The 27,145-nt window shown below is 46.5% G+C and overlaps 1 protein-coding gene across 1 annotated transcript in view; it reads right to left on the minus strand.

Annotated features, from left to right (window-relative positions):
* Positions 1 to 26,935, minus strand: part of Dnaaf5 (dynein axonemal assembly factor 5) — a 51,641-nt gene extending 24,706 nt beyond the window's left edge. Inside the window, exons 1-5 of the mRNA XM_015502084.2 lie at positions 26,732 to 26,935; positions 19,228 to 19,352; positions 18,661 to 18,779; positions 4,753 to 4,985; positions 2,691 to 2,903 (exon numbers count right to left, since the gene is read on the minus strand). Of these exons, the coding sequence (XP_015357570.1) occupies positions 2,691 to 2,903; positions 4,753 to 4,985; positions 18,661 to 18,779; positions 19,228 to 19,352; positions 26,732 to 26,905 (864 nt within the window). The 5' untranslated portion in view covers positions 26,906 to 26,935. The remainder of the gene's footprint in view (positions 1 to 2,690; positions 2,904 to 4,752; positions 4,986 to 18,660; positions 18,780 to 19,227; positions 19,353 to 26,731) is intronic.
* Between the last annotated feature and the right edge of the window lie 210 nt (positions 26,936 to 27,145).

Here is a 27,145-nt window from a genome sequence, read left to right on the forward strand (position 1 = left end):
CTGCAAAAAGTAATTCACTAGCTAAAGCACCAGAGGTTTCCCACTGAGGTAAAGTTATATCCCTGTTCATTAAAGAGGATGAATGAGCTGTGCTCACATTATAGCCTCATTTTGGTGACCTGTTGCTGATACATCCCAAGGACAAGAATCCAGTTTCCTTCAGTTGGGCCTAGGTACAGTGTCTGGCTCAGACATCAGAGAAGTACTTTTCACTACAGAGCCAGTCTCCCAGTGACCATGTCCAATCTAACTCACCGTGCACAAAATGGCTGCACAAATTCCTGTTTTAACATGGAATTTAGAAAATCTGGTGGTTTTTTGGGGGGAGTGGGGGGCGAGTAGAGTATACTAGGGATTGAATCCAGGGTGCTTAACCACTGAGCCACATACTCAGCTCTTCTTCTTTTCTTTTTTTTAATAATTTTTTTTTTTAAAGAGAGAGAGAGAGAGAATTTTAATATTTATTTTTCAGTTTTCGGCGGACACAACATCTTTGTATGTGGTGCTGAGGATCGAACCCAGCTGCACGCATGCCAGGCGAGCACGCTACCGCTTGAGCCACATCCCCAGCCCAGCCCTTCTTCTTTTTAAAAATATTTTTAATTATAGATGAGCAGACATAATACCTTTATTTTATTTATTTATTTTTATGTGGTGCTGAGGATCGAACCCAATGCCTCACACATGCTAGGCAAGTGCCACTGAGGCACAACCCCAGTCCTGCTCAGCCCTTATTAGTTTTTGAGACAGGGTCTCACTAAGTTGCTGAGGTTGCCTTTGAACTTGCAATCCTCCTGCTCAGCCTCCCAAATTACTGGGATTACAGAAGTACACCTCTGTGCCCAGCTGTTTGCTCTTGAAAGACATTCTTAACCTGTTCCTATGGTCACTGAATAGTTCCAGGAAACACAAACTACTTCCCAAAGGATAGGACTCAGACATAGTGGGTGAGCTGCCCATGAATAGGAACTTAGCTGTGTCAATTCAGAAGCAACAATGACATTTGACCTGGATGTTTGTCCTTTCTTGCAAAAAACTTAAATCTGTTGGGAAAGGAGTAAAGTGACCTGAGTTCTTTTTTTTTTTTTTTTTAAATTTTTTAATATTTATTTTTTAGTTCTCGGCGGACACAACATCTTTGTTTGTATGTGGTGCTGAGGATCGAACCCGGGCCGCACGCATGCCAGGTGAGCGCGCTACCGCTTGAGCCACATCCCCAGCCCCCTGAGTTCTTATTATGACCAAGTTTTGGCCTCAGGGTTGGAACATTTGGCCTATGCACTATCAACCTGGGTCAGAAAGGGGCCTCTCTGCATGAAAGGTCATTGAGTAAGTTTGTCCTGGATTGAACCAGAGATGAGGAGCCAAAAATACATCATGGCCCATGAGGTTCAAGTTCTCTGCTACTAGCACTGAGAAATGAAAAGATTATTTTCTTTGCTATTAAGTTTGTACATATTTAAACACCTGTATACATTTATTTATGCGCGTGCGCATGCACACACACACACACACACACACACACCCCTATATGTATTTTCTTCTAGAAAAAGAATGCTCCTGGCCTATAAATCTATATAAGGAACCAAAATCTTCTCAGAACTACTCAGAAGTAAAACTGCAGAACTTACATAGATTATGTGTTGTGTGAAGAATGGTTTTGGGGGAGAGCTGAAATGTAGCCAAAACCCCACCAATAGCAGCTGGTCCCCATTCCCTCCCGACCTCTGCTCTGCTTTCCTCTCTTGCTCATCTCAGATATGGCTTACAGGTTTCTTAAAGTGGATTACAAAGTGACTTAACTGTACGCCTCTCACTTGAGAACAGAGAAAGGGCCTGGACAGAGGACCAGGGGCTAACTGATCCCAGCTCCCTCTGGCCCAGCTGCTAAAAAACTTCAAGCCAGAGCATATGCTGCCTCTGGGGCATGCCCAGGCCTGTGGAGGACAGTAGGGCCCAGTCTCTTGATAGGAGTGTCTAGGGTGCATGAATGCATCAATGGACAGGGTCAAGTCTAACATATCCAAATAAAATAGCCATTATTTTGTTTTCAGCAGAAACAATGACAAATTAATGTAAGTGATTGAGCCAACCCACCTAGTTTGTCTCAGCCTCAGATGAGAGGAATCACTGCTCAATTTAAGACAAGCTGTCTGCCTGCATGTCCTTGGCCAGCTACACCAAGGCTTTATCCAAATGCCAAGTGGCATGGGTAAGGAACAAGTGCTTGTCAATCACTAAGGATGCACTGCACGTTCCAAGTACAATGTGACAGATGTGACTCCTTCTCTTGGAGGTAGTCCAGGGTTCTCAGAGCTGTGCCACCAACCTTTGACCCTCTTTGGCCTGTGACCACCCACAGCAGCATGTTCTGGCAGACTGTCATGTCATGTCAATGGACATGTCTATCCTGTGCTGTCCAACAAGGTGGCTACTGGACACTTGACACATGGCCAGAGCAACCAATAAAAGGAAATTTTAGTTTAATTTTAACTAATTTAAATGGCTGTCTGTGGCTGATGTCAATGGTACTGGACAAAGCAGTGAGGTCCCTAAACCAGAGGACCCTGGACATGTCTGCCAGGCCTGGTACAGACATGCTGCTACACTAGGACAGCCAGGTGGGACACCTCCGGACCCCCGTGCCAGGACGTGCTCTCCTTGCCTGCCCCTCCACTGCACCACCTTACGTTTTCAGATGCCTGGCAAATGTGGGCCTGGGCTAGCTCCATGGCGATGACCTTGAGGTGTGGCTGGAGGGCATCCTGTGGGCAGCCTCGAATGACTGAAGCAAGGACCAAAAGGCTAGAGGAAGAGGGTGCCTTCTTCAGCATCGACAGGATCAGCTTCAGAAACACTTCCGGGCTGACAAATGTCCCAATCAGTTCTGCGGACTTCATGCACTGTGTGGGGACATGGAAGACAACAGGGTTTGGAACACCTGGCCACACTGGGATTTAAAACACTGGACTACACCTGGAGTTTGCAACACCTGGCCACTTCTGGGGTTTGGAACACCTGGCTACACCTACAGTTTGGAACATGGGGCCTCACCTAGGGGTATGGAACACCTGGCCACAACTGGGATTTGGAACACCGGGCCAGACTGGGGTTTGGAACACCTGGCCACACCTAGGGGTATGGAATTCCTGCCTACACCTCAAGCCCCTCATGATATCGGTGACCTGAACTTCTTATTGATAATTGGCACAACACACACAGCACCTCCACAGCCCAGATTCTACTTGGTAAGAGAAAGAACAACTGCTGAGATCCATAGCAACTGGGCTGATCTCAAGGCATCACACGTAAAGAAAGTTAATCCCAAAGGCCACATGCTGATTCCATTTGTAAGACACTCCCAGGGTGATATAATACAGAGAGAGGGAGCAGGTGAGGGCTGCCAGGAGGTGGTGGCAGCAGTTGGAAGAGGCCTGTGGTACTGGATGGCCCTGTACCTGCTCCCATAGTGGTGCCCAGAGCCTATACAGGGATGAAGGGCGTGCAGCACACGTGGTGTAGCGATGCTCAAGAGGTGCCCATCACCCTCACTTCTCATCCTTTGTAAGATTAGACAGAGATACAAAATAGTCGTGTTCTTTGTGGGGAAAGTAAAAGCTTACAAGCTGTATAGAGACACAAACTGCATACAGCTTGGCTCTGTGAAGTGATAAACCTTTAAGTGACGCAAAAAAACCTGAAGCTATATTTTGTAAAAGAATTCTAAAAACAATTTAAAACTGATGGTAGTTTTTTTAATTTTTGCTTATATTCTTTTTTGAATATTTATTTTTTAGTTATAGGTGGATACAATATCTTTATTTTTATGTAGTGCTGAGGATCGAACCTGGTGCTTCACGTATGATAGGCAAGCGTTCTACCTCTGAGCCACAACCCCAGCACCCTGATGGTAGGTTTTGGAAAGTAAAAATACGTGACATGAGCTGGTCACAGTGGCACACACCACACCTGCAATCCCAGTGGCTCAGGAGGCTAAGGCAGGAGGATCACAAGTACAAGTCAGCCTTAGCAACTTAATGAGGCCTTAAAAGGCAACTTAATTAGACCCTGTCTAAAAAAACAAAAAAGGGCTGGGGATATGGTTCAGTGACATATACATGTATGTGCATGTGTATAAATATATACAGAGGGAGAGTATGTGAAGGGTATGTATGTGAGAGAGAGAGGGGAAGAGAGAGAGAAAGGGAGAGGGAGAGAGAGACAGACAGATGACATGAAAGTAGGCTTTAAATGGCTCATCTTTTTTTTTGGTATTGAGGATTGAACCCAGGGGCACTTAACCACTGAGTCATATCCCCGCTCTTTTATTTATTTATTTATTTATTTTAGTTGTAGATGGACACAATACCTTTATTTTATTTGTTTATTTTTATGTGGTTCAGGGGATCGAACCCAGTGCCTCACACATGCCAGGCAAACGCTCCACCACTGAGCCACAACCCCAGCCCTCCCTGCTCTTTTAAAAAAATAAAAAATTTACTTAGAGACAGGGTCTTGCTAAATCGCTCAGGTTCTCGCTAAGTTGCTGAGGCTGGCTTTGAACTTGTGATCCTCCTGCCTCAGCTTCCAGAGCCATTGGGATTACAGGTGTGTGCCACCATGCCCAGCAGGAATATTCTGTATCCTAACTGTGCCAGCCATAACACAATTACCTGCTTGTAACCCAGCCCTGCACACCCCAACAGGCTGAGACTCACCACCTATACACACAAATGGAAACAGGCCACTCACACTGCTGACCACGGCCTTCTCCTCGTCAGCACAGGCCTGCTGCAGGGTTCTGAGGATGATTTCCAAGTGCTGAGTGGTGTGGTCCTCTGCATGCAGCAGCAGTACTGGCAGGAGCTGTGCAGACTTCACCCTGGTCCCTACTACCCAGTCGGTGATGTCCCGACAGATGGCAGGAAGGACCTTGGAGAGGTTCCTGAAGACCAGCTCCCGACAACCTAGCCCAGGGCGGCTCTCTAGGGATCAAAAAGATGAGACCCATGAGTAGAACCCAGCAACTTGTGTGGAGAGCAACTTATGACACCTTATTCTAGGCACCTGAAGTCCTAAGATCTTACAAATTCAGAATGCCTCGAGATAGAATGAGGCCAGAGTCAGAATTCATCTTGAAGTACTGTTTATGGCTCTGCTGGAGCCTAAGTGATGCACGACAAGCTTCACACACTTAAAGTGTGCGTGTGATGAGCTCAGACAAAAGGACACGCCTGCAGAACCACCACCAACCCCTAGTCTCCAGCACTGCTCTGCAGTGGCCGACCCTTCCCAGCAGCACTGACCGGCTCCCTAACACTACAGACCAGACTGCATTTTCTAACATTTTTATATAACTGGAATTGGACAGTGTATATCTTTTTTTGGTCTGGCTTCTTTCACGCTGCATAATCAAGGGACAGTGTGTCTGTTTCCTTTTACTGCTGAGAAGTACTCATGATTCGGATGTGCCAGTTTATCCACCAGCCATCTGCTCAAGAGCACAGTCGTTTCCAGTTTGAATGCTATGAACTTGAGTGTGCAGGTCCTTGTGTGGACACATGGTGTTACTTTTTTTTTTTTTTTAAGTTGTAGTTAGACACAATACCTTTATTTTATTTATTTTTATGTGGTGCTGAGGATCAAACCCAGTGCCTCCCACATCCCAGGCAAGCGCTCTGTCACTGACCCACAACCCCAGCCCACATGCTGTTCCTTTTCCCTGGTAAATATCCAGCTGTGAAATGGCTGGCTCATGTGGCAGGTATGGTCAATGTCTTAAGAAACCATCTGACTGTTCTCTTTTTTTTTTTTTTTTTTTTTTTAAATTTTTTATTGTGGGTTGTTCNGTGAATTTTAGAAAAAAAAAAAAATTGTTGATTTCTACCAAAACAGCCTTTGAGGACTATGATTAACAGACTTTGACCTTAAAAATTCAAAACAACACTAAAGATAGCAACGAAACCATGACATGTCAGAATTTAAAGTGTATTTAAAAAAAGAACAGCTTGTACTATAAAAACCCACTTTTAACTTTTTTTTTTTTTTTTTTTGTGGCACCAGGAATTGAACCCATGGTGCTTAACCACTGAGTCACATACCCAGCCCTTTTTTATTTAGAATTAGAGTCAGGGTCTTTCTAAATTCCTTAGGGCCTTGCTAAGTTGCAGAGGCTGGCTTTGAACTCGTGATCCTCCTGCCACAGCCTCCCAAGCTGCTGAAATCACGGGCATGTGCCACTGTGCCTGGTTCTACCTGTTTTCTAAGGTGGCTGCTCCACTTTACATTCTGTCATCAGTGGGTGAGAGCTCGGCTGCTCCCCAGCCTCTGACTTTAGTAGGCTCAGAACGCTGGGTGGTCCTTCCTGCAGTCTGACCTGCAGCTCTCTGATGACAAATAGCTGTGAGCAGCACTTTGCAGCTTGTTTCCTGTTATCTTTCTTGGTGATGCGTCTTTTCAAATCTTTTTTGCCCATTTAAACAAGTTAGATCGTTTTCTTTGAGTTTTGAGATTCAAAATTTGGCATACGAGTCCTTATGCATATAATTTGCAACAGTTTTTTTGTTGTTGTTTAGTATTTATTTTTTAGTTTTAGGTGGACACAATATATTAATTCACATTTATGTGGTGTGGAGGATCGAACCCAGTGCCTCATGCATGTGAGGCCAGCACTCTACCACTGAGCCACAATCCCAGCCCCTTGCAACTGTTTTCTCAGTCTTTGGCTTGTCTTCATTCTCTTAACAAAGTCTTTAAAAAAAGCAAAGGTTTATATTTTGATGAGGTTCAATTTATTACCCATTCTTTTATGGACTGTGCTTTTGATGATGTGTCTAACAAAGCTTGCCTGACCCAAAGTCACACTAAGGCTTTATCCTAGAAGTTCTTAGGTTTGAGTTTTACATCTAGGCACATAATGTATGTAATGGCCAATCTGAATTGTCAACTTGATTGGATTAAGAGATGCCAATGATTAAGAGGCTTACAGTGTGTCAATGAGGGCGTGTTTGAGAATGATTGGCATGTGGGATAGCCAATTGAAATAGAGCCCCTCCCTAAGCGTGGGCAGCACTGTTCAGTAGGATGATGGCTTGGATGGAATAAAAATTGGAAGAACAAGGAAACAGCAGCAGTTGCAAGCTCAATTCTTCTTGAACGGGTTCTTGACTGCTGCTGCAATCATCTTAGGATATCAGACTTCTGCTTCTTCACTCTTCCAAAGCAGACTCTGCCAGTGATTCTCCAGAAGCTTTCAGTCTTGGACTAGGGTAGCACCATTGATTCCTCTTGTTCTGGGGCTTTAGGCTCTTGGACTGTGCTGATTCTTCCCAGCTGTCCAGCCTGCAGGTAGCCATTATGGACCATCCAGCTTGAGCCAACCTAATAAGTCTCCCTTTTATAACTATACTTCCTGTTGATTTTGTTCCTCTAGAGAACCCTAATGCAATGTATCTTGGATTGCTTATTTATTTATTTACTTATTTTAGTGCTGGGAATTGAACCCAGGGTACTTTTCCACTGAGTCACATCCCTCACCCTTTATTTTGAGACAGGGTCTTGCTAAAGTTGCTTAGGGCCTAAGTTGCTGAGGCTGGTTTTGAACTTTCAATCCTCCTGCCTCAGCCTCTAGAGCCACTGGGATTACAGGTGAGTGTCACTGCACCTGGCTTGGGTTGCTTTTTGTGTATCACACAATGTGTAGACTCAAGTTTACTCTTTGGCCTGTGGACAATCCAATCACAACAGCATCATTGTTGAGAGACCTTTTTTTTTTTTTTCCTCTGCAAAATTGCTTTGACTTTTGTCAAAATCCAGTTGTCTACATATGTCTGTTTCTGGATGCTCTACTCTGTTCCACTGACCTACCTTTTGCCAAAAACCACACTGTCTGGTTTTCCGTAGTTTCATAACAAGTCTTAGAGCCAGGTAGTGTTAATCTTCCAGCTTTGTTATTCACTTACAAAGTTTTCCTGGTTTTGGTCCTTTATATCTCCATGTGAATTTTAGAAAAAAAAAAAAATTGTTGATTTCTACCAAAACAGCCTTTGAGGACTATGATTAACAGACTTTGACCTTAAAAATTCAAAACAACACTAAAGATAGCAACGAAACCATGACATGTCAGAATTTAAAGTGTATTTAAAAAAAGAACAGCTTGTACTATAAAAACCCACTTTTAACTTTTTTTTTTTTTTTTTTAATATTTATTTTTAATTCTCGGCGGACACAACATCTTTGTTGGTATGTGGTGCTGAGGATCGAACCCGGGCCGCACGCATGCCGGGCGAGCGCGCTACCGCTCGAGCCACATCCCCAGCCCCACTTTTAACTTTTATTCTCATTATTTTTCTCTTTTTATACCATATATTAGAGAATTAGTTCCAAATGATTCAAATTCTGTTGGCTATTTAAGTGAGCTTGTCATGTATATATTTTTTAAACAAAGGGCCAAAGCACAAATAACCATTCTCCTACTGACAACGGAGAAGTCTGGAAACAAGGGAAATGCCCAACTGGGGCAGTTGGGAAGGGTCTGTTGGCCACTGAAGTTTGGGCCTGCAGAGTATTTTTAAATTGTTTGTGCTATGTAGGTTCTGAAGCCTCATTTTCTGTATTTATTACAGCAGACATAATATTCTTTTGGACTAGTGTCAGCAGACTGTGGCTCATGAGCCATTCCTGGCTGCTGTCTGTTTATAAAGTTTTATTGGAACACAGTCTTGTCCACTCAATCACTACCATCTGAGCTGCCCCGACATCACAATGGTAGCTGCTCCAGGCCTGGGAAACAGGCTGCCTTTCATAGAAAAGTGCAGACCACTCACTCTGGTCTCCAGCACAGAAACTTCCAACACAGCAGCTGCTGCCACATGTGGCTGTTAAAACTTCAGCTCATAACATGTATATGCATAAACAACTTTGGTCTTCAGTCGCATGTTCCTATCCCAAGTGCTTGTCAGCCACGTGCCCAGTGACTGCTGCATAGGACAGCACAGAAGCAGAACACTCTGGCAATGCAGAGGGCTCTGCTGGTCAGCACCACACCAGGTGACGGCAGTTTGCAGACTGATTTTAACAGCAACAGAGAGAAGGGTATTAGGAAAAGGCCCCAGTAGTTAGTTTCTTCTCATTAAGACTATGATGAACATCTGTATGTAAATATTTTTATATATCTGATTGCTTAAAATGCTAAAAATGGAATAGTTGGGTCAATGAGGATGTATATTAGGATCCCCAAATAAAGCCTGTACCAATCTATTTTTCCATAAGGAGCACCACTCTTTAAAAATGGGACTTTTGGGCTCTGGTTGTGGCTCAGTGGTAGAGCACTTGCTTAAGCATGTGTGTGGAACTGGGTTTGATCCTCAGCACCACATAAAATATACATACATATAAAATACAGTTATTTTAAAAATGGAGGGGGCTTTTGCTTTTCTTTCCTAAAGAAGTAATACAAAACCAGATATATTCAAGCAGCTCCAAGATAATGAAGAAGCTATATCTTACCCCTGCCCTGCCCAATTCCTTGTCCCCTCCCTGGAGACTACACCCCACCCCTTCCTGTGCAGCCCTGAGAATGGTCTGAGTGCAGAACCACAAACGAACACCCTGCCCTCTCTACAGAAGTGACAGCACAGGGCTGTTCTCATTACCCAGGGTACTGAAATTTCCCCATCAGCATAAGGTATCCGAAGCTCTATCTACCAGCCCGCAAGCCCTGCTACCATAAGCTGTTTGCACACACTTTTGCACATGTGGGTGGGCACAGTTACAGGACTGATTCCTAATCCCAGCAGAACTTCTGGGTCAAGATATATGTGTGTTTTCTTTATTTATCTAGCATGTTCATCTGCTATCTGCCCAACATGTCCAAGACTGTGCTCAGAATCAAAAAGGGGCAGATGACTCTGGGCTAAATTCAACTGCTCATTTGATATGGTGAATTCAAACAACTGGTACCTAAGTTTCCAAAGTAGTAATTTCCAAAATTATCAGGCTGGCAGAATGAAACTTTCTTTCTCCATATCTCAAAGTGGTTTCCATGGGAATATATAAACAAAATGAACAGGATTTAAGGTATAAACAATCTTAGTTTGTTCTGTGAAATCACCGAGAATCAAACAATAAAAACAAATGTCAAGTGATCAAGCACAGACACATGCAGAGCTGCAGCTGCGGAGACAGGCAGGCAGAGCCAGGCAGTGGCTCTGGTCTCCCTTCAAGAGCTCCATCATGTCCACACTCCATTCAGATTCCTGTCCTCTGGCACCCTGCTGTCAAGCTGGTCATCCCCCAGGGGTGGCCTCACCTGCACCTCTACCTGCACCCTCAGGCAGCAGTGGCTCCCGTGAGGTTCGGTGAGCTGGCCACAATGCCAGCCCGAAGGCTCCACCCACACTGCCCACAGCCCTCACAGCCCATGTGGTGCTGCTCTGGTTCAGGATGCAACTGGGAGTTCAACTCTGCCTCCTGCAGCGTGGTGGACAGATGGGACTCAGCTCCCTCCAGTGGGGGGTCCTCAACAAGCACTTGCTGAATGCATAAGCAGATGGTTAAACTGATGCTTTAGGGGAGCTTCCTAAAGCAGCTTCCCTGGACATAACTTTCGTCCTAGAATTCTCCCCTTTAGTGTGACGGCTGAGCCGAGGTAAATATCCACAGCTGTGCAGTCACTACCCCAGTCCTGTTTAGTGCCACCTGCCATCCTAAGAAGTCCCATCTTTAGTTAATACCAGTCCCTGTGCCAGCCCTGGGGCCAGGGATCTGCATCCTGTGTCTGTTGGTTTTGTCTTTTCTACGAAATTTTCATAAATGGCTTCTTTCGCTTAGCATGATGTGGGGGATTCACCCACGCTGCTGTGTGTGTCATGCACCTTTCCTCTGTTTTGCTGACATCCACTGTCTGGACACAGCTCCTGTTTATCCAGTCACGTGCTGGCTGGCACATGGGTACTTCCACTTTGTCAGTCTCCTGAGGAATGCTGCATGAACGCTCACCAACAAGGCTCAGATGGACATAAGTGTTCATTCCTGTTGAGTGTTACCTAGGGTGGAAGAGTGGATTGTGTGTGTGCATGCATGCGTGTGTGTGTGTGTGTGTGTGTGGTGTGTTTATCTGACAGGCTAAGAAGTGGCAGTTGGGCTCCAAAGTGGCTCCACCCCTTGCCCTCTACCAGTGATGCATGAAGTCTCCAATTTTTCTTTTCTTTTTTGGGGGGAGGTACCAGGATTGAACTCAGGGACCCTTGACCACTGAGCCGCATCCCCAGCCCTATTTTTTGTATTTTACTTAGAGAGAGGATCTACATGAGTTGTTTAGCGCCTCGCTTTTTGCTGAGGCTGGCTATAAACTCATGATTCTCCTGTCTCAGCCTCCCAAGCCGCTGGATTACAGGCGTGTGCCACTGCACCACGCAAGGCTCCAATTTTTCTACATCCAAATTCCTTTCCAGATTTGGCTATTTATTTGTTGATTTACAAAACATAATTTGAGGTCAGTTTCTGTCTATCATGCAGCCCTGGTAGCAAAGGCAAACACAGAGAAAGTGCCCTGAGGCCTGAACAATCATTAACTTAAGTCCAGAGTCCAGAACTGCCAGGTCAGATGCCCAGAAAGCTCAGCAATTATCTATTAATCTTTTCTTGAAAACATAATTGCGGCACTTTAGTGAGCAAAAAAGTGTGAAAAGACAATGTAAGTGGACAGCACCTACACCAGAGAAGACACGGGCGCCTTGGCTGCGCTCTTGCAGAGCATAACTGACAACTCAATTAACAAGCTTATTCAACCTTTAGCAAATCAGACGTGATGCAAATATTTGCAAAGCTGACTCATTTTCATAATTGAAACAATGGGACCTGATGGCAATGGGCAACTGGCAAACTTTGCCAAAATACAGTGGAAAAGGTGAGAAAGTGCCAAGGAGCCCAGAGTTGCGGAGAGAAGGAAATGCCACCTGGGGGAGGGGGCTCAGGACTCAGTTAGGGTTAGAGTTCATAGTTGGGGGAAGGCAAGAGGTGTCGAGGGTCTGGGAATCAGTTCTTCTGCATGGGTATGGGCTGGCAGGACAGTGTGGCAAGACCAGAGCGTACTTAGTGACAGCATAAGTTTCAAACATCAGAACCAGCTCCAAATGAGCATTTCTAGCTGGTTCTGGGGCCATGTGGTGCTGCCCACTGCTCTGGATCCGATGACAGCAACCTTCCTTTATCCCTACCACTGCTCCTCTTTCCAAGAAGAATGACTAGAATGCTTTAAAAAAAATAATTAAAAATGGCATACCAGGCATGTGGTACCCACCTGTAATCCCAACAGCTTAGGAGGCCAAGGCAGGAGGATTACAAGTTTAAAGTCAGACTCAGAAACTTAGCAAGGCCTTATGCAACTTAGCAAGACCCAGTCTCAAAAGTAAAAAAATCAAAAAGGATGGGATGGAATCAAACTAAAAAGTTTTTTTCTCAGCAAAAGAAATAATCTGTGAGGTGAACAGAGAGCCTACATCCTGGGAGTAAATCTTTACCCCTCACACATCAAATAGAGCACTAATCTCTAGGTATATAAAGAACTCAAAAAGCTAAGCACCAAAAAAAAAACAAATAACCCAATCAACCAATGGGCCAAGGACCTGAACAGACACCTCTCAGAAGAGGAGATATACTCAATCAACAAATATATGAAAGAATGCTCATCATCTCTAGCAAATTAAAACTACTCTAAGATATCATCTCACTCCAGTCAGAATGGCAGCTATTATGAAGACAAACACCAATAAGTGTTGGAGAGGATGTGGGAAAAAAGATACACTCACATATTGCTGATGGGACTGCAAATAGGTGCACTCATTATGGAAAACAGTATGGATATTCCTTGGAAATCTGGGAATGGAGACACCATTTGACCCGACCCAGCTATTCCTCTCCTCGGACTATACCCAAAGGATTTAAAAACATCATACTACAGGGACACAGCCACATCAATGTTTATAGCAGCACAATTCACAGTGGCTAAATCTAGGAGCCAACCTAGATGCCTTTCAGTGGATGAATGGGTAAAAAAAAATATGGCATATATACACAATGGAATTTTACTCAGCAATGAAAGAGAATAAAATCATGGCATTTGTAGGCAAATGGATGGTGTTGGAGAAACTAATGCTAATTAGACAATCCCCCAAAAAACAAATGCCGAATGTTTTCTCTGACTCATAGTGGGGTAAGGGAGGGTGAACATGGGAAGAATAGATGAATTCTAGATAGGGAAGAGGGGAGGGAGGGGAAGGGAGGAGGCAGGGGATTAGCAAGGATGGTAGAATGTGATGGACATCATTATCCAAAGTACACGTATGAAGACATGAATTGGGTGTCAACCTACTTTATATACAGAGATGAAAAATTATGGTATATATGTGTAGTAAGAATTGTAATGCAAAAAAATAAAATACAAAGTACATGTATAAAGACATGAACTGGCGTGAACATACTTTATATACAAAGATATGAAAATTATGCTCTATTTGTGTAATAAGGATTGTAATGCATTCCGCTGTCATGAATTTAAAAAAATAAAATCAATAAAGAAAGATTTAAAAACAAACAAACAAATAAATAAATAAAAAGGGATGTGGCTCAGTGGTTAAGCACCCCTGGGTTAAATCCCCGGCACCAACCAACCAAACAAACAAAAACACCATTCAGTCACTGAGAAGCAACAGCTGATTCTGATGAATGTTTTTCTGGTGTGTTCTATGGGGCAACGGTAGAACATGTCACTGAACTGTAGAACTGTCCCATAGGTGAAATACCTCACATATATTTACCACAGAGAGCACAATGACCTCAGGGTGACGACAAAGAGGGCTCTGAGGGCAAGGGGTCTTAAGGGTTGTCCAAGGCCTTCTCAGAGCTGGCTTCCTCTGCTGGGGGGAGGTGCAGTAATGCACCCTACACTGACCTGTAACTCTTCTCCCTTATGCCACTGACACGGCCACCTGTACTTTCACTGCTACCACTAACTAGGTCATTGTTCTGACAAGCTGGGTTGCAGTTTTGCTATGGAGCTGGTGGGTGCCCCATGAGCTGGTACAGAGCACCCCAATACCCTTTGCACACACCCAGCTGTACCCAGGAGTTGGGAACTTGCCTGGAACTGCATGGGGCAGGGTAAAGGGAGCCTTGGGAAAACCCTGAGCAAACCTGGTCTTGGGACAAGGCTTAGGCCCTTCTAGCTGCTTGTGTTTTAAACACAACCCTGCCCACCTCTCAAATCAGGGGACGGTTTGTGCAAAGTCCTAATGGAGCTGTGTTGGGAATACTGGAACATCAACTCCTTCAACTTATTTTCTACATAACTGAATTAAGTGAATTAAACTACAGGCAGGAAAACAGTTTACCAATTTTATAACTTCTTTGTTCACGTCTGATAGTGGGCCACCCCTCCATCATTATGTAAAACTATCACAAACACACAGGAAGTTCATTGGGGCTCTAGGACAAAGTGCTGGATGTTCGTAAAAGCAGAGCTGGGCATAGTAATGCACACCTATAATCCCAGCCGCGTGGAAGGCTGAGGCACACAACACAAACCAGTCCTCCAGCCCCTCTCCTGTTCTCCACACAGTGTGATGCTTCGGACAACTTCCGTTCAAGTCCCTCATCTTTCCAAACACTCAGATGAAATACACTTGGAGGCACAGCACGTAAGAGCGCACAGGCAGAACACTAGAGCACGGGAGGGCACTGCACAGAGCACTCTGTGTCACCACTGCATTTATTCAAAGACAGCTTCACTAATTTCTACAACAAGTTCAAAAAAAAGCAACTCCATTCTTCTGTGTTAAAAGGCCTGGCTGCCATCCACCTCTCTGAAGATGCTCCCTTAGCACTCAAGCCTGGGAAGGAAGACAATCCCAACAGGAAGATAATTCCAGAAAACAAAAGCCTCCAGAACCTGCCATCACCAGGCCCCCACTGCAGGTTGAGTGTGATGGGCAGACAAGTTCAAGCATGGGCTACACTTCTGTGGGGGTGCTCACTCAGGTGGACAGCAGACCCGAAGACAGGGAAGATGCCCTTCCTGTGCCCAGGTGTTGGGAAAGCTGGCAGCAAACTCTGGTGGAGGCTACGTTTCTTCCTTCTTAGGAAAGGGGGAAGACAAGCTGATCAAACCCCTCCAGGTCCCAGGCTCCCTGACCTGCCAGTTATCATATCTTTCAGGAGGAACTCATCCGAGCCACTCTACAAGGCTCACCTGTCCCAGGTGCTGGGCTGCAGCAGGGGTCAAGAGCGCTGCTCAGGTGGGAGGTGATGCAAACACATCAGCTAAGCAGCAGTGTGAGGTCAGCTCGAGGTGCAGGGCACAGGGAGGAAGTGAGGTTGTGAAGGAGGGGGACGTGGAGCTGAGATAGGGCCCTGGGTGGGGGCGGGGAGTTCAAAGGTAGTCTACCCAGAAGGCATTGCCACACACAGACCCAGCAAAGAACCTGTATCCAGAATATAAGAATTCTCAAAGCCCGTAGGAAAACAAACCCCAATTCAATACCTGAGCAAAAGATCTGAACAAACAAACAACAGAAGACACATGGAGGAGCTTATAAAATAAGCACAGAAAGATCTGACACCACTTGTCAGGGAAAGGTAAGTCACAGCTGCTATGTACCAACAGGCACGTCAATGACAAAACCACCGTGCTTCAAGCACACAAAGCACTAGCAGGGCCCAGAGCCACTGAAGATTGCGGAGCTGCTGGGAAGGTAAAACTGGCACAGACGATGTGATAAAGTGGTGTGGCCAGTTTCCTATGCAGTTAAACACAGTTATCAGATGGCCACCAACCCACTCCTCAGTGCTTATCCAGGGGGAAGAAAACACCCACATGGAACTCCATTGCAAATGTCTACGTCTTTATTTGTAATCATCCAGCACCAGAAATGACTCAAATGTCCCTCAGCTAGCAACACAGTGGCCCACTCACAGACAGAACACTGCTCCCATGGAGAAGCACCCTGTGGAGTGGAGTGAGCTGGCTATGGGCTACAGACCGGCAACCGATTTCATGCCCACACCACTGGGAAACTTCTGGGACAGAGACTGTTGGCTGTTGCTTGGGCACCAGGGACATGTGAACGATGACATCATCCCCCTTGGTGGCAGATATAGTGTTTGTCAAAGCTCACGGTGTGTTTTAGGGATGCAAACTAAGTTGCAATTGAAAGGCACCTAGAACACGGCACCTGGGGAAGGGATGTCACAGAACCTGGAGTGGCAGGTGGTAGGCTGGGCACGGGGTTCTGATGGACAGCAGGGAAGGAGTGTGGGCACAAGATAAAGGCTGGTGTGTGTGACAGTTCAAGCAAGAGGCTGACATGACCTTTGATATACTAAAAAAAAAATTCTAAAAAATTATATTTAGAATTCAAGTCTATATACTGAAGAAAATTAATTGTAGGGGAAAAAAAATGGTAAAATCTAATGAAATCTAGTACTTTATGTGGAAGTACCAGAAAGCCCCAGGATGCGGCAGGAGAGAGATTTCCCCAAGGACTTGCACGCAGGATGCAGCGAGGGCAGAGCCTGTGTGCGCACAGGTACGGTGTGTCGTACTCGTGTGTTTGCACACACACCTCCCTGTCTCCTTGTTCATCACATTCCAAGGATGGTATCTTTTAAAAACAGCCGCTGTCTCCTATGTCTTCTTCCCCTCTCTGCAATGTGATCTTTAAGGATGTCCAGATGCCAGCTACACAGACAGAAGCCTCCACATCCCATGAGGCCAGACCCATGGCCTGATGACACCTGCTGGGCTTTATGTGCACTGTGTGGGTGGACCCTGGGTGCCAGTAGAGGACGACCTGACACGTCTCAGCCTCTATATGAAATCAATGGGCATGACGAACCCACATCCACAGAGACCCACTGCCCAATCACTAATCAGAGCTCAGCTGAGATCTGTCCAGAACACCCCGAAGTGTTGGGCTTCCAAGCCCAACAGTGCACAAGAAACAGGTAGCTGAAGGCAAACAGTACCAAAAAAAGAGTGAAACAAACCTTTCAGAATCCTACTGCCACCCTGGGGCAGAGGCTCATTTAAAAGTAAACTCATAAGCTTTTTTTTTTTTTGTACTTAGGGATTGAACCCAGGGGTGCTTTACCACAGAGCATATCCCCAGCCCATTTTATTTTATTTTTTGAAACAGGGTCTAAGTTGCCTAGGACCTTGCTAAGTTGCTGAGGCTGGCTTTGAACTTGTGATTCTCCTGTCTCAGCCTCCTACGCTGCTGGAATTATAGGTATGCCCCACCTTGCCTGGCTTCATAAGCAATCCTTACATCAAGGCTCTATATTTTAAGAAAGATGGTGTGTTCTCAAACTGACTTCACTAATCTCAATAAACCCCTGCCAACTAATACTTGTAATTTAGTCCAAAATATGAGTGCCTCCTCTTCATCAGCTTCACAGTGTGGGTGAAGTGCCAGAGTAGAGAGGTGCTCATCAGAGGGAAAGATACGGCTGGACTCTCAGGCTGGAGGGGAGCAGGACCTCTCTAGTCCCAAACTCAGCAGAGTGCACAAAGCTGCCTCACCATTGTGCTCACACCTGCGGTGCTCCTTCTGTACCCTGATCAGGCAAGAGGGTGGCCTGGGAGAGACAGACCTCTTGCTGAGATCTGCTTAGTTTCAGTTGAATTTTTACCTGCTGTTTGTGCTTGTCAGTGTGAATTTTACTCCATTTTAAGACACCCTGCATGAGAGTAAAGGGGATACGAAGCAGGAAAAGCCTGAGGTGGACAGGCCAAGAGGCAGGAAGAGCAGTGGAGCCTGATGACAGTAAATAGCACAGGCACCGACATGTGCTCGGGGGAGAGGGGTCATCATGGGACGAGATGGAGAGGCTCCAGTGGAGGCCGGCACCAGGTGTGGAAGTTGCATGGGAAGATAAAGACCTCATCCGAATGTTTCTGTTTTTGCTCTTGTTTTTAATGGTATTGGCGACTGAACCCAGGGGTACTTTACCACTGAGCTACAACCCTAGCCCTTTAAATTTTGAGACAAGGTCTCACCAAGCTGTCTGGGCTGGTTGTCCAACTTGTGGTCCTCTTGCTCAAGGTCTTAATCCTGAGTAGCTAGAATTGTAGGCATGCACCACAGAGACTGGCTCCTCTTACTGTCTGTGACTGATGTATTCAGTTCTTTTCTTAGTAAAAGGACAAAGCTCCGCCCATCCTACCTAGTTCCAAAACTTCCACTGGGACTAGTAGAGCTGTTGAGAACCCAGCTTAATGCGACCCTCATGTGCACATCCTCTGGGCTCTGTCTGGCCTGGCCCAAGAGGTGTGAAGTGAATACACTAGTGGCACATCTGGACACTTACGGAAGTTAGGAGCCTCTTTAAAATAAACTGATTCAGAAGAGGGAGAAGCCAACATAGAGGCATGTGAGGGACTGCAGGACACAGAGGCCTGCTGCCTACCCAGGATATGTGAGTGACACTGGATTAAGTTTCAGTGGCAGCTGACGCCCAATAAGAGGAAGCACCCCACCCGGAGCCTGGGGTGGGGGACCTGCTGCCTCAGCTGAGCTCCAGGAACTCAGGGCTCCTTCCTCTCGGCTGAAGATTCTCCCACAGCCTTCTCTGCACCCTGCCCATCTCTGCGGCTGTGCTCACCTTGCTGGGGGTAGTAGGGTGGGGGGGCCAAGGCGAAGTCTAGCTTGTCCTTCAGATCTGCCTCATTCTCCTCCTGCCATTGCAGACCAATTTTCTCCCAGAGGCTGGCGGCCAACTGCCTGTGGCACGGGAAAAGAGCACAAGTCAGTGTGCAGTCCTGGGGAGTTGCTTGCTGAATGGGGTCAGATCAGTGTTCACGTGTGGACAAGAGCAGGAAGGTTCCCCCCCTCCGCAAGGTCCTGACGGACTTCTGACTGTGTATTAATGGTTCCAAGAGGTGACAGATTTCTATCCATGGCCCAATCAAAACATTAAAAAGATGCAATAATGTCTGTGCAAAAACCACAGAGCCTATCTGTACACCTCAGGAGCTCATGACACCAAACAAAGGGACAGAGCAGGTCTCTAAAAACAGGGGATTCTGAAGTGAAGAGAAACAGCCATCGCTGTACATGACAATTCTGGAAAAGCAAGTCCAGATGAACCAGAAAACAAAGGAGACTCCCACTGCCTCAAGAAGATACCCCACCCAAGCGGCAGGTTCTTCTTGTCAGCACACACACTCACCTGATCTCAGGTATCTCGTCATTGAAGCTACTCAGCAACAAAGGGATGAGCTTGTGGAAAAAGGAGTAACGATCCCGCAGACTCAGGAGCCAGCCCCCCACCACAGAGGTCACCGCCTGCCGCACCTACAAACAAAGACAAGAGAGGCTTCACTCTGGGTGAAGAAAATGCCCACAGTGGCTGCTGTGACTGCCAAGTCCTGCCTCCCAGATGTCCCCACTACCCCTGAAACAAAGGCATCCTCCATGGCTGGGCCCTGCTGCTGTGCGCATCCTCTGGGCTGTCTGGCCTGTCTGGCCTGGTCCTCAGCAGCACCCTCGCCTCAGCCATGGCTACGGAGCCTCCTGCATGGGGCTCCTGGGGCTGGCTGGGTGCCGTCTTGCCCTGGGCGTTTACACAGGCTATGGCCAACTATCACACACAGAAACCTCTGGTCCCCAAGTGCTAGGGACTGCTGGAGAAGACACTAGTGTCCTTCAGTGCTGATGTTGGCTCTCTGAGGTCACATACAGGCCTCCCCTGATTCGCCTACCACAGAGGAAGAAGACAGGCCACAGTTACCAGATGCCCCAGCCCAGCTCCCTAAGAGCAGACACCAGGACATGGCACCATAATTTACTGGGAGAGGGAGGTAGGCTGAGACTGGGAAGGGCCAGGCACAGAGGTGGCTCATCTCAGGCACCTGGGCAGCTCTGGATCTGGATGGTTTCACAGCCATCCCACCCCAAGCAAGAGGCCAACTGTGGTGTTGGTCAATCACTGGCTGGGGCTGTGCGGGCAGCAGGAGGGGATTCTCTCCCAGACATTCAGGCTGGTGTGGCTCCACCTGGATATGAGCCATCAGCAGCGACACTCAGGAGTGCGCAGGGAAAGTGGACGTGGGCCTCAACCGTGTCCACTGGATGCTTGTGCATTTGTACTAGGGGTGCTGCTCAGCCCCTGGCTCCAGCAAGGCACACAGATGGGTCATTCCCAGGCCCTGAGGCTGCTACCTGGGACTGGGGCAGTGCCCTGAGCTCTCTGAACCTCATTTTAACCTGGGGAGAAATGAGAAAGAACAGGTTGTCACTTGGTCCCAGCAAGAACTAAACACATTAGGAGAGGAGAGCACCAGGCACAGTGTGTGACACCCAAGAGGGGCTTAGCAGTCCTCACTCCCTCTCTCACTGTGAGGCACAGAGTAGATGGCCAGGTGGGCACAGCCCTGGGAAATCAGGAAGGGCCCAAGTTGTCCAGAGTTCCCATGGACAACTTCTGCAGCTTTTTTATGAGTCTTAACCATTTAAAAACTAATTTTATTATTAATGTTTTACTGTTAACTAATATGACACCATTATTAACCAAAAACAACACATAAAGACCTGAGAAAAAAATAATCTCCTAACCATGATAGCAACTAGCAAGAAGCAACAGTGTTCCACCATGGAGTCCTCCTCCCTCACCACCTCATACTCCACGCCATGTGGGTTGCTGCTGATGAATAAGGTGCCTCGGGCTTACCAGAGCTGAAAGGTGCTAATTTATGGTCATAGAGATAAGGGACAAAATCAAGGTTCAGCCAATTCCACATGTTGCCAACATGAAACAAAACCTGCCAGTCACAGAGTTTTCACTGAGAAACCAAGCTGCAGCCCACCCTGTGCCCACACAAAAGAGCAGGAGGTGCCGTAGAGGGAAAGGCACTCATGCCCTCAGCCGACACACCAGCCGGGTCTGAGCACTCTCAGGAGCCCCGTAGCAGTCACCTGCCAGGATGCACAGGCAGCAGTGTGAGCCTGGGGCAGGTGAGCTGCCCCTCTCCTAGCCGTGACAGGGTCTGGTGTCTGGGTCACCACAGATTTGGCCTCTTCTGTAGAAATGAGAATTCACACATCATCCCTCATGAACCAGGACTGTGGGAAGAGTGGGATTGGGGCCTCTCTTTCCCATCAGCCTCCAGTTAGCCTAAAAAGTCTACACAGTCCAGCCAGCACAAGACACGCTGCCTCTGTCAGTCCCCAGCACAGCAGGAGTTGCCACCTGACTATGCCAGTTTTCTTATATAAGCAAAATGAACTATTGAGAGTTACTTGGTCACAGGTCAGGTTTGTGGGTCACAGGGTCACTGGGATGGAGAATGTCACACTTGGTACCATCATTATAATCAAAGGGTGCAGAGTACACCCAACCCCCACAGCCTAAGGGCAGGAAGGGCCGGCCACGCCGTCAGTGTGGTTCCCTTGTGGACACTGAACACAACCGCTACCACCCAACCCTGCTTCTTTCTGCTACCCTGTCATCTGTGCTGCCCCTGCTGGCGGCATGAGGGACAGACATATGGCCATGTTTCCTGGCTACAACCACGAGCGCTTTCACAGCCCCTTACATCGGAAATACCTGACAAAGGCTACACAAGATAACCTAACACTCACTGGTCTTCGAAAAGTGACCACAAGGCCCCAGCCTGTAACAGTCACAGTTCCCTGAAGGCCATCTTGCCAGCTAAGACACCTGAGGCAGGACAAGAGCAATGCCTGATAACCCTTGGTGACAAAAAGAACCTCCCTACAGGAGGTGACCTCCTTGCACAGTCACCAGTCCAAGGACAACTCAAAACCACAGGTCCCAGGCACCTCATAGGGTTCCGATGCTACCCAGTGACCTAAGCCAAGAGCTACAGTTACGTGAATACCCTATTCTCACTTTTTCACTGTCCTTGGGATCCCCAGGGAACAGAACTCCAGAGGAAAGACAGAGCCAGACACTCACTCACATTCTGGCCCTGCTCTGTCACTCCACAAGCATGTTACCTGAGCTGCTTCCTCAGGGGTGAGACAGAGACTCTTCAGTGAAGCTACAGACTAAAGTGATTTCCAGACCACAATGTGGTCCAGTGACCTCAAGTTCATCGAGCAGACTGCAGGACAGCAGTTGCTGGAAAGTTTTCTGGAAGGCAGAGGGAGTCAGGACCTTCTGCACAGAGGATATGGGGTCCCAATGCAGCCCTGGTTGTTGGGATTTTGAGGAGTCAGCAAGTTGCTCAAAGTGGACTCAAGGACAAGAGCCACAGAGCTGACGGAAGAGTGAGAAGGCAGCACTGGAAAGGACTCCGCAGGCATCCCCACCAACAGACCCACACTGGTGTGCAAGCTGTCAAGTGATCAGAAAACGACATTCAGAATCCCACAGCAACCAGCCTGGACTCCTATAAGGAGCAAATCAAATCCTACCAAGTCAAATACCACTCCTGGGTATTATGCAGCCCCTGCTTGCCCTCCACTCTGGGCTTCATTCTAGGCTGCCCCCTCCAGATGCTGCATGGCCACCAGTGGGAGTGGTGCTCAGAGACGGACTCCTCCTCCTCCAGGAACCTTAGCCTGTCCCTTTAGTCTTGTTGGGCCAGCTGAGGCTGGAGAAATAAGAAAATAAAATAGCCTAATATCAGGGAACACATTTTAGGGGATATTAAATCCAAAAAAGAATCATAGACTGAAGTTTTGGAAGAGCCCATCACCAAAGAAAACAGAATGCTTCCTTGAAGACCCCAGCAGGACAGTAATCAACTGGTGACATCTTCATTATCTGGCCCAGATGTCACCCAGAAGCCTGCAGTTATGCAGGGTGGGCCACATTAACTGTGCCACAGGGGGATGCTCTTTCCCACCTGCATTAAAGGCAAGTCCTCTAGGATGCCAAGGTTAGGGAGTGTATGACTCCCATGTTGTAGATGAAAAGACAGCGATGGCAGCCATTTTAAAAACAGTGTTTACAAAGTAGGTTACATACATAGCTACTGATACATGGTTACTGACTTGTAGACAGCTGTAAATGGCCTTTTCTATTTATAGAAAGCTAATGATACAGTTGTACTATTTACAGAGAGCTCCTGACATATCTAAAATTTGCAGATAGCCATGGATACATAGTAACACTGTTTACAAATAGCTATAGAGGCAGAGTGTTAACAGCTGGCTGTTGACACTGATGTCTTATTTACAGAGAGCTCCCAATACATAATTAGTCCACTATTCTGAGGAATGACTTGGCCTGTGATACACAGAAACCAGATTCCCTGCTGGTCATGCTCTACTCCAGTCTTCAGGAGGTGAGGGCCCATCCTGTGTGGCCATGCTGTTTTCTCTGGGATTGGTTCTGTCTTCTGCAGCCAGGTCCTGAATTAGTGGTGGTGCTGACCCAGCACCCTACCCTGTCTTCTTCCTCCAATCTGCCATGTGTAGACCCCACCCAGTTGGTGTGCATCATTAGATTCAGCCTCAGCTGGCCCAACAAGACTAAAGGGACAGTCTGAGGTCCCGGGAGGAGGAGGAGTCCGTCTCTGTGCATGGCTCCCACTGGTGGCCATGCTACACCTGGAGGGGGCAGCCTAGAATGAAGCCCAGAGTGGAGGCCAAGCAGGTGCTGCATAATACCCAGAGTCTGCCCCACATGCAGACCCCAGTGACACCCTCACCTTGCCACCTCCACGCCATTTCCTTCCAGAAAACCTGCATCCTGCTAAAACTTGCCTTCCAGCAGTAGCCCTGAAGTGGAGCCAACACAATCACTTCCTCTAGTTCTCCTGCTCCTCAAGATGGAAGAGGAAAGGAAATAGCACTCCTGGCTTCCACAGCCTCTTTCCTTTCCATCTTTCCACAAAATTGGACCAGGCCCTTGGCTTGTTCAGTCTACTTATGCACACAGGTTAACAGAGCAAAAACTGCACCTTAAATCATGTGAGGTGAAGGTTATAATGTGCAAATTCTTAGGAATATTTGGGGGGAAAAGGTGAATTCATATACAGTAAGGAACCCGGAGATAAGCACATGAAAAGATGCTTATGTCACTAATCATTAGGGAATGTAAATCACAAACTCCCTAGGATGGCAATAATAACAATAAAATGAAAATAAGCATCCGTGAGAATGTGGAGAAAGCGGAACACCTGTGCACTGTGGAAATGTACAACAGCACAGCTGCTATGGGAAACACTTTGGAGAGCCTGAGGAACCTAACCATGGGGTGATCATGTGACCCAGCAATTCCTCTCACAGGTATTATCCAGAAGAAATGAAAATAGGGACTCAAATACTTGTACACATTTCATAGCAGCATTGCTCAAAATAGCCCGAAGGTGGAAACAACCCAATTGTTATTAACAAACATAAACACAATGTGGTCCATCCTCACAATGCAATGCCACTCAGCCTTGAAAAAGAAAGGAGTCCCAACACACGCTCCAAATATCAAAGGAATAGAGACTTGACCCATTCTACCATGTGGATGAACAGAGCAAACAGGAGACACATGGAAGATCACATATTGTAGGATTCCACTTGTAAAAAAATTCATAAAGTAGGCAGATTCATAAAAGTCAGAAAGATTAGATGGTTGGCCAAATTATATTGTTATATTATATGCATATGTATGGATATGTAATAAATCCCATCATTAGGTAAAACTATAATGCATTGATAAAAAATATGAGGGAAAAAAAAAAGAAAGAATAGAGGTTGACATGGTCTCAGTGGAGGTGGGCATGGGGAGTTACTGCTCAGTTGTTAGAGAGTTTCTGTTTGGGAAGATGAAAAACTTGGATAGTGGTGACTGACCCATACATTGTGAATACAATTTAAAGTAACAAACTTACTACTACATCTTTTATAAAATTATAATGTAACATACCAACATTCACTGACCACTTCAAGTAGGTAAATTTTTTGGTATGTGAATTATAACTCAATAAAGCTGTTTAAAAATCAAAACTGGACATGGTGGAACACGCCTGTAATCCTAGTAGCTTGGGAGGCTGAGGCAGGAGGATCACAAATTCAAGGCCAGCTTGAGCAACTTAGCGAGACCCTGTCTCAAAAAATAACAAATAAAATAAACAGAATCACTTGGTGCTGTGATGGGGACAAGATGGCACCTGGGGGGGACCCCCTATTGCATATGACAATATCTGACATGCAGGATTCCTGTGAGGATTAGCTGGGGTGGTGTGTGGACAACACACTGGCAACACTTTTGTCTCAAGAGTAGGGGCTTGCACCTGGATACAGCGTCTCGTTGAGTAGCTCAAGGTGACCAATGTGAATGGACTCAGGTGGCCAAGGATGTTTTCTAGCTGCTCTGGACAACCATGATTACTGCTCCTTCCATCCCACTGACCACAGCATGTGCCCCTTTGCCATTTTTTCTTTGTGGGACAGAGACACCCTTAGCCAGCCTTTGCAGCTTGTGAAATTTTCACAAACCACAGTGGCCTCAGGTTAAAGACACTGTAAGCTAGATTCGCCTGCAGTAAATCCAGTGCTCTGATCACCACCTATCAGGCTCCTGCCTGCCTGTCTCCAAGTGGGTCCCAATCCCCAATAATATGAATTGTCCCTACACTTCTGACTACACCCTCTCCTCCCAAAACAGGTCCTCCAACCACAGTGGATTTTCAGTAAAGTTTGCCTTGGTGAACCAGCACATAAAAGATGTTTCTGCTAACTGAGCACACATGGTTTAGATTTTTTTTTTTTCAAAGAGACAATAATTTAAAAAAGAATTCTTTCCCATGTCTTCTAGAATGAAGAATAGCACTAACATGTTAAAACAACTTGGCTCCCTCCAGTTCCTCAGGATATGAAACAGCAGCATCCTATGAACAAATGACGAACATATGAAATCTTAAAATGTAAAAATCAAGTGAGTTAGTCAAAACTAGCAAGTCAGAGCCAGGCACAGTAGCACACACCTGTAATCCCAGCAGCTCGGGAGGTTGAGACAGGAGGATTGAAGCCAGATTTACAGATAGGTAGTTAGTGTAGTTAGGTAAATCGGGTCTAATATAGAATAAGATAAAGAAAATGGAGACCATTATTGAGAATGGAGTCTGGGAAACCAGAGCAGCACTTGGGGAAACTGAAATGTTAATGTCCCCAAGGCCCCAATGCATCCTAAGGAACTGTTAATGAAACAGCTCCCAGCAAGCAGGGAAGTGTTAATCAAACCACTCCAGGCCCTTCCTGCCCAGATTACTCCTTCAGTCCACCTATCTCCCACCTTTTGGACCTTCCCACCTGCATTCTATCACTGCAGGAGAAAGGGAAACAAAGGACAGGAGTGTGGGAAAGCTGAAAGAAACCTTAGCTATAAAAGAGGGAAGACCGAGTCCCCTTCTTCCTCAGGGGAGAAGCCTTTTCTACTGTCCTTTAATAAAACCTTCTACTTTCCACTCTACACTTGCCTTGGCATGTGGGGAAGCAAGGATTCATTACCAGTAAACAGCGGGAACAGGATCATGAGTTCAAAGCCAGCCTTAGCAAAAGTGAGGTGCTAAGCAACTCAGTGAGACCCTGTCTCTAAACAAAATACAAAATAGGGCTGGGGATATGGCTCAGTGGTTGAGTGCCCCTGAGTTCAATCCCTAGTACCATAAAACAAGCAAACAAAAACCCAAACCAAAAACAAACAAAAATAACAAGCAGGTCAGCATGCTCCTAGAGGACACAGACTGTCCAGTAGAGAAATCCCTTACCTGAGGGACATCATCAAAGAGCCGCTGAGCAAAGTGGGAAAGCACGTCATCCACAGACTTCCCGTTGCCAAACTGGATCACTGTGCCTGTAGCTTCAATGACAGCCACCCGGACCTTCCAGTGCTGATGGGAGATGGTCTGCATCAGGGGGCCAATCAGAGACTCCGACTGCATGTGAAAGTGTTCTGTAGGGTGGGAGGCATCTGTCACCACAGCTTGCCCAGCATGCCCCACTTAGCCACTGTGGGCCACCAAAATATTAGACACCAAACATCTTCCTCTTTCCACTCCTGGCCTCACCCCTCACTCCATCCTTCCAGTTCCTAGAAGCCTTCTCTGTTTCTTAATCTGGCTGATCCCTCCTGTTCACATATTTCCAGCTTAAAAGGTCTTCTTTCTCTTTCCAAACCCAAC

The sequence above is a fragment of the Marmota marmota genome, unplaced genomic scaffold (assembly GCF_001458135.2).
Source record: "Marmota marmota marmota unplaced genomic scaffold, marMar, whole genome shotgun sequence".
In the NCBI taxonomy this organism is placed as follows: domain Eukaryota; kingdom Metazoa; phylum Chordata; class Mammalia; order Rodentia; family Sciuridae; genus Marmota; species Marmota marmota.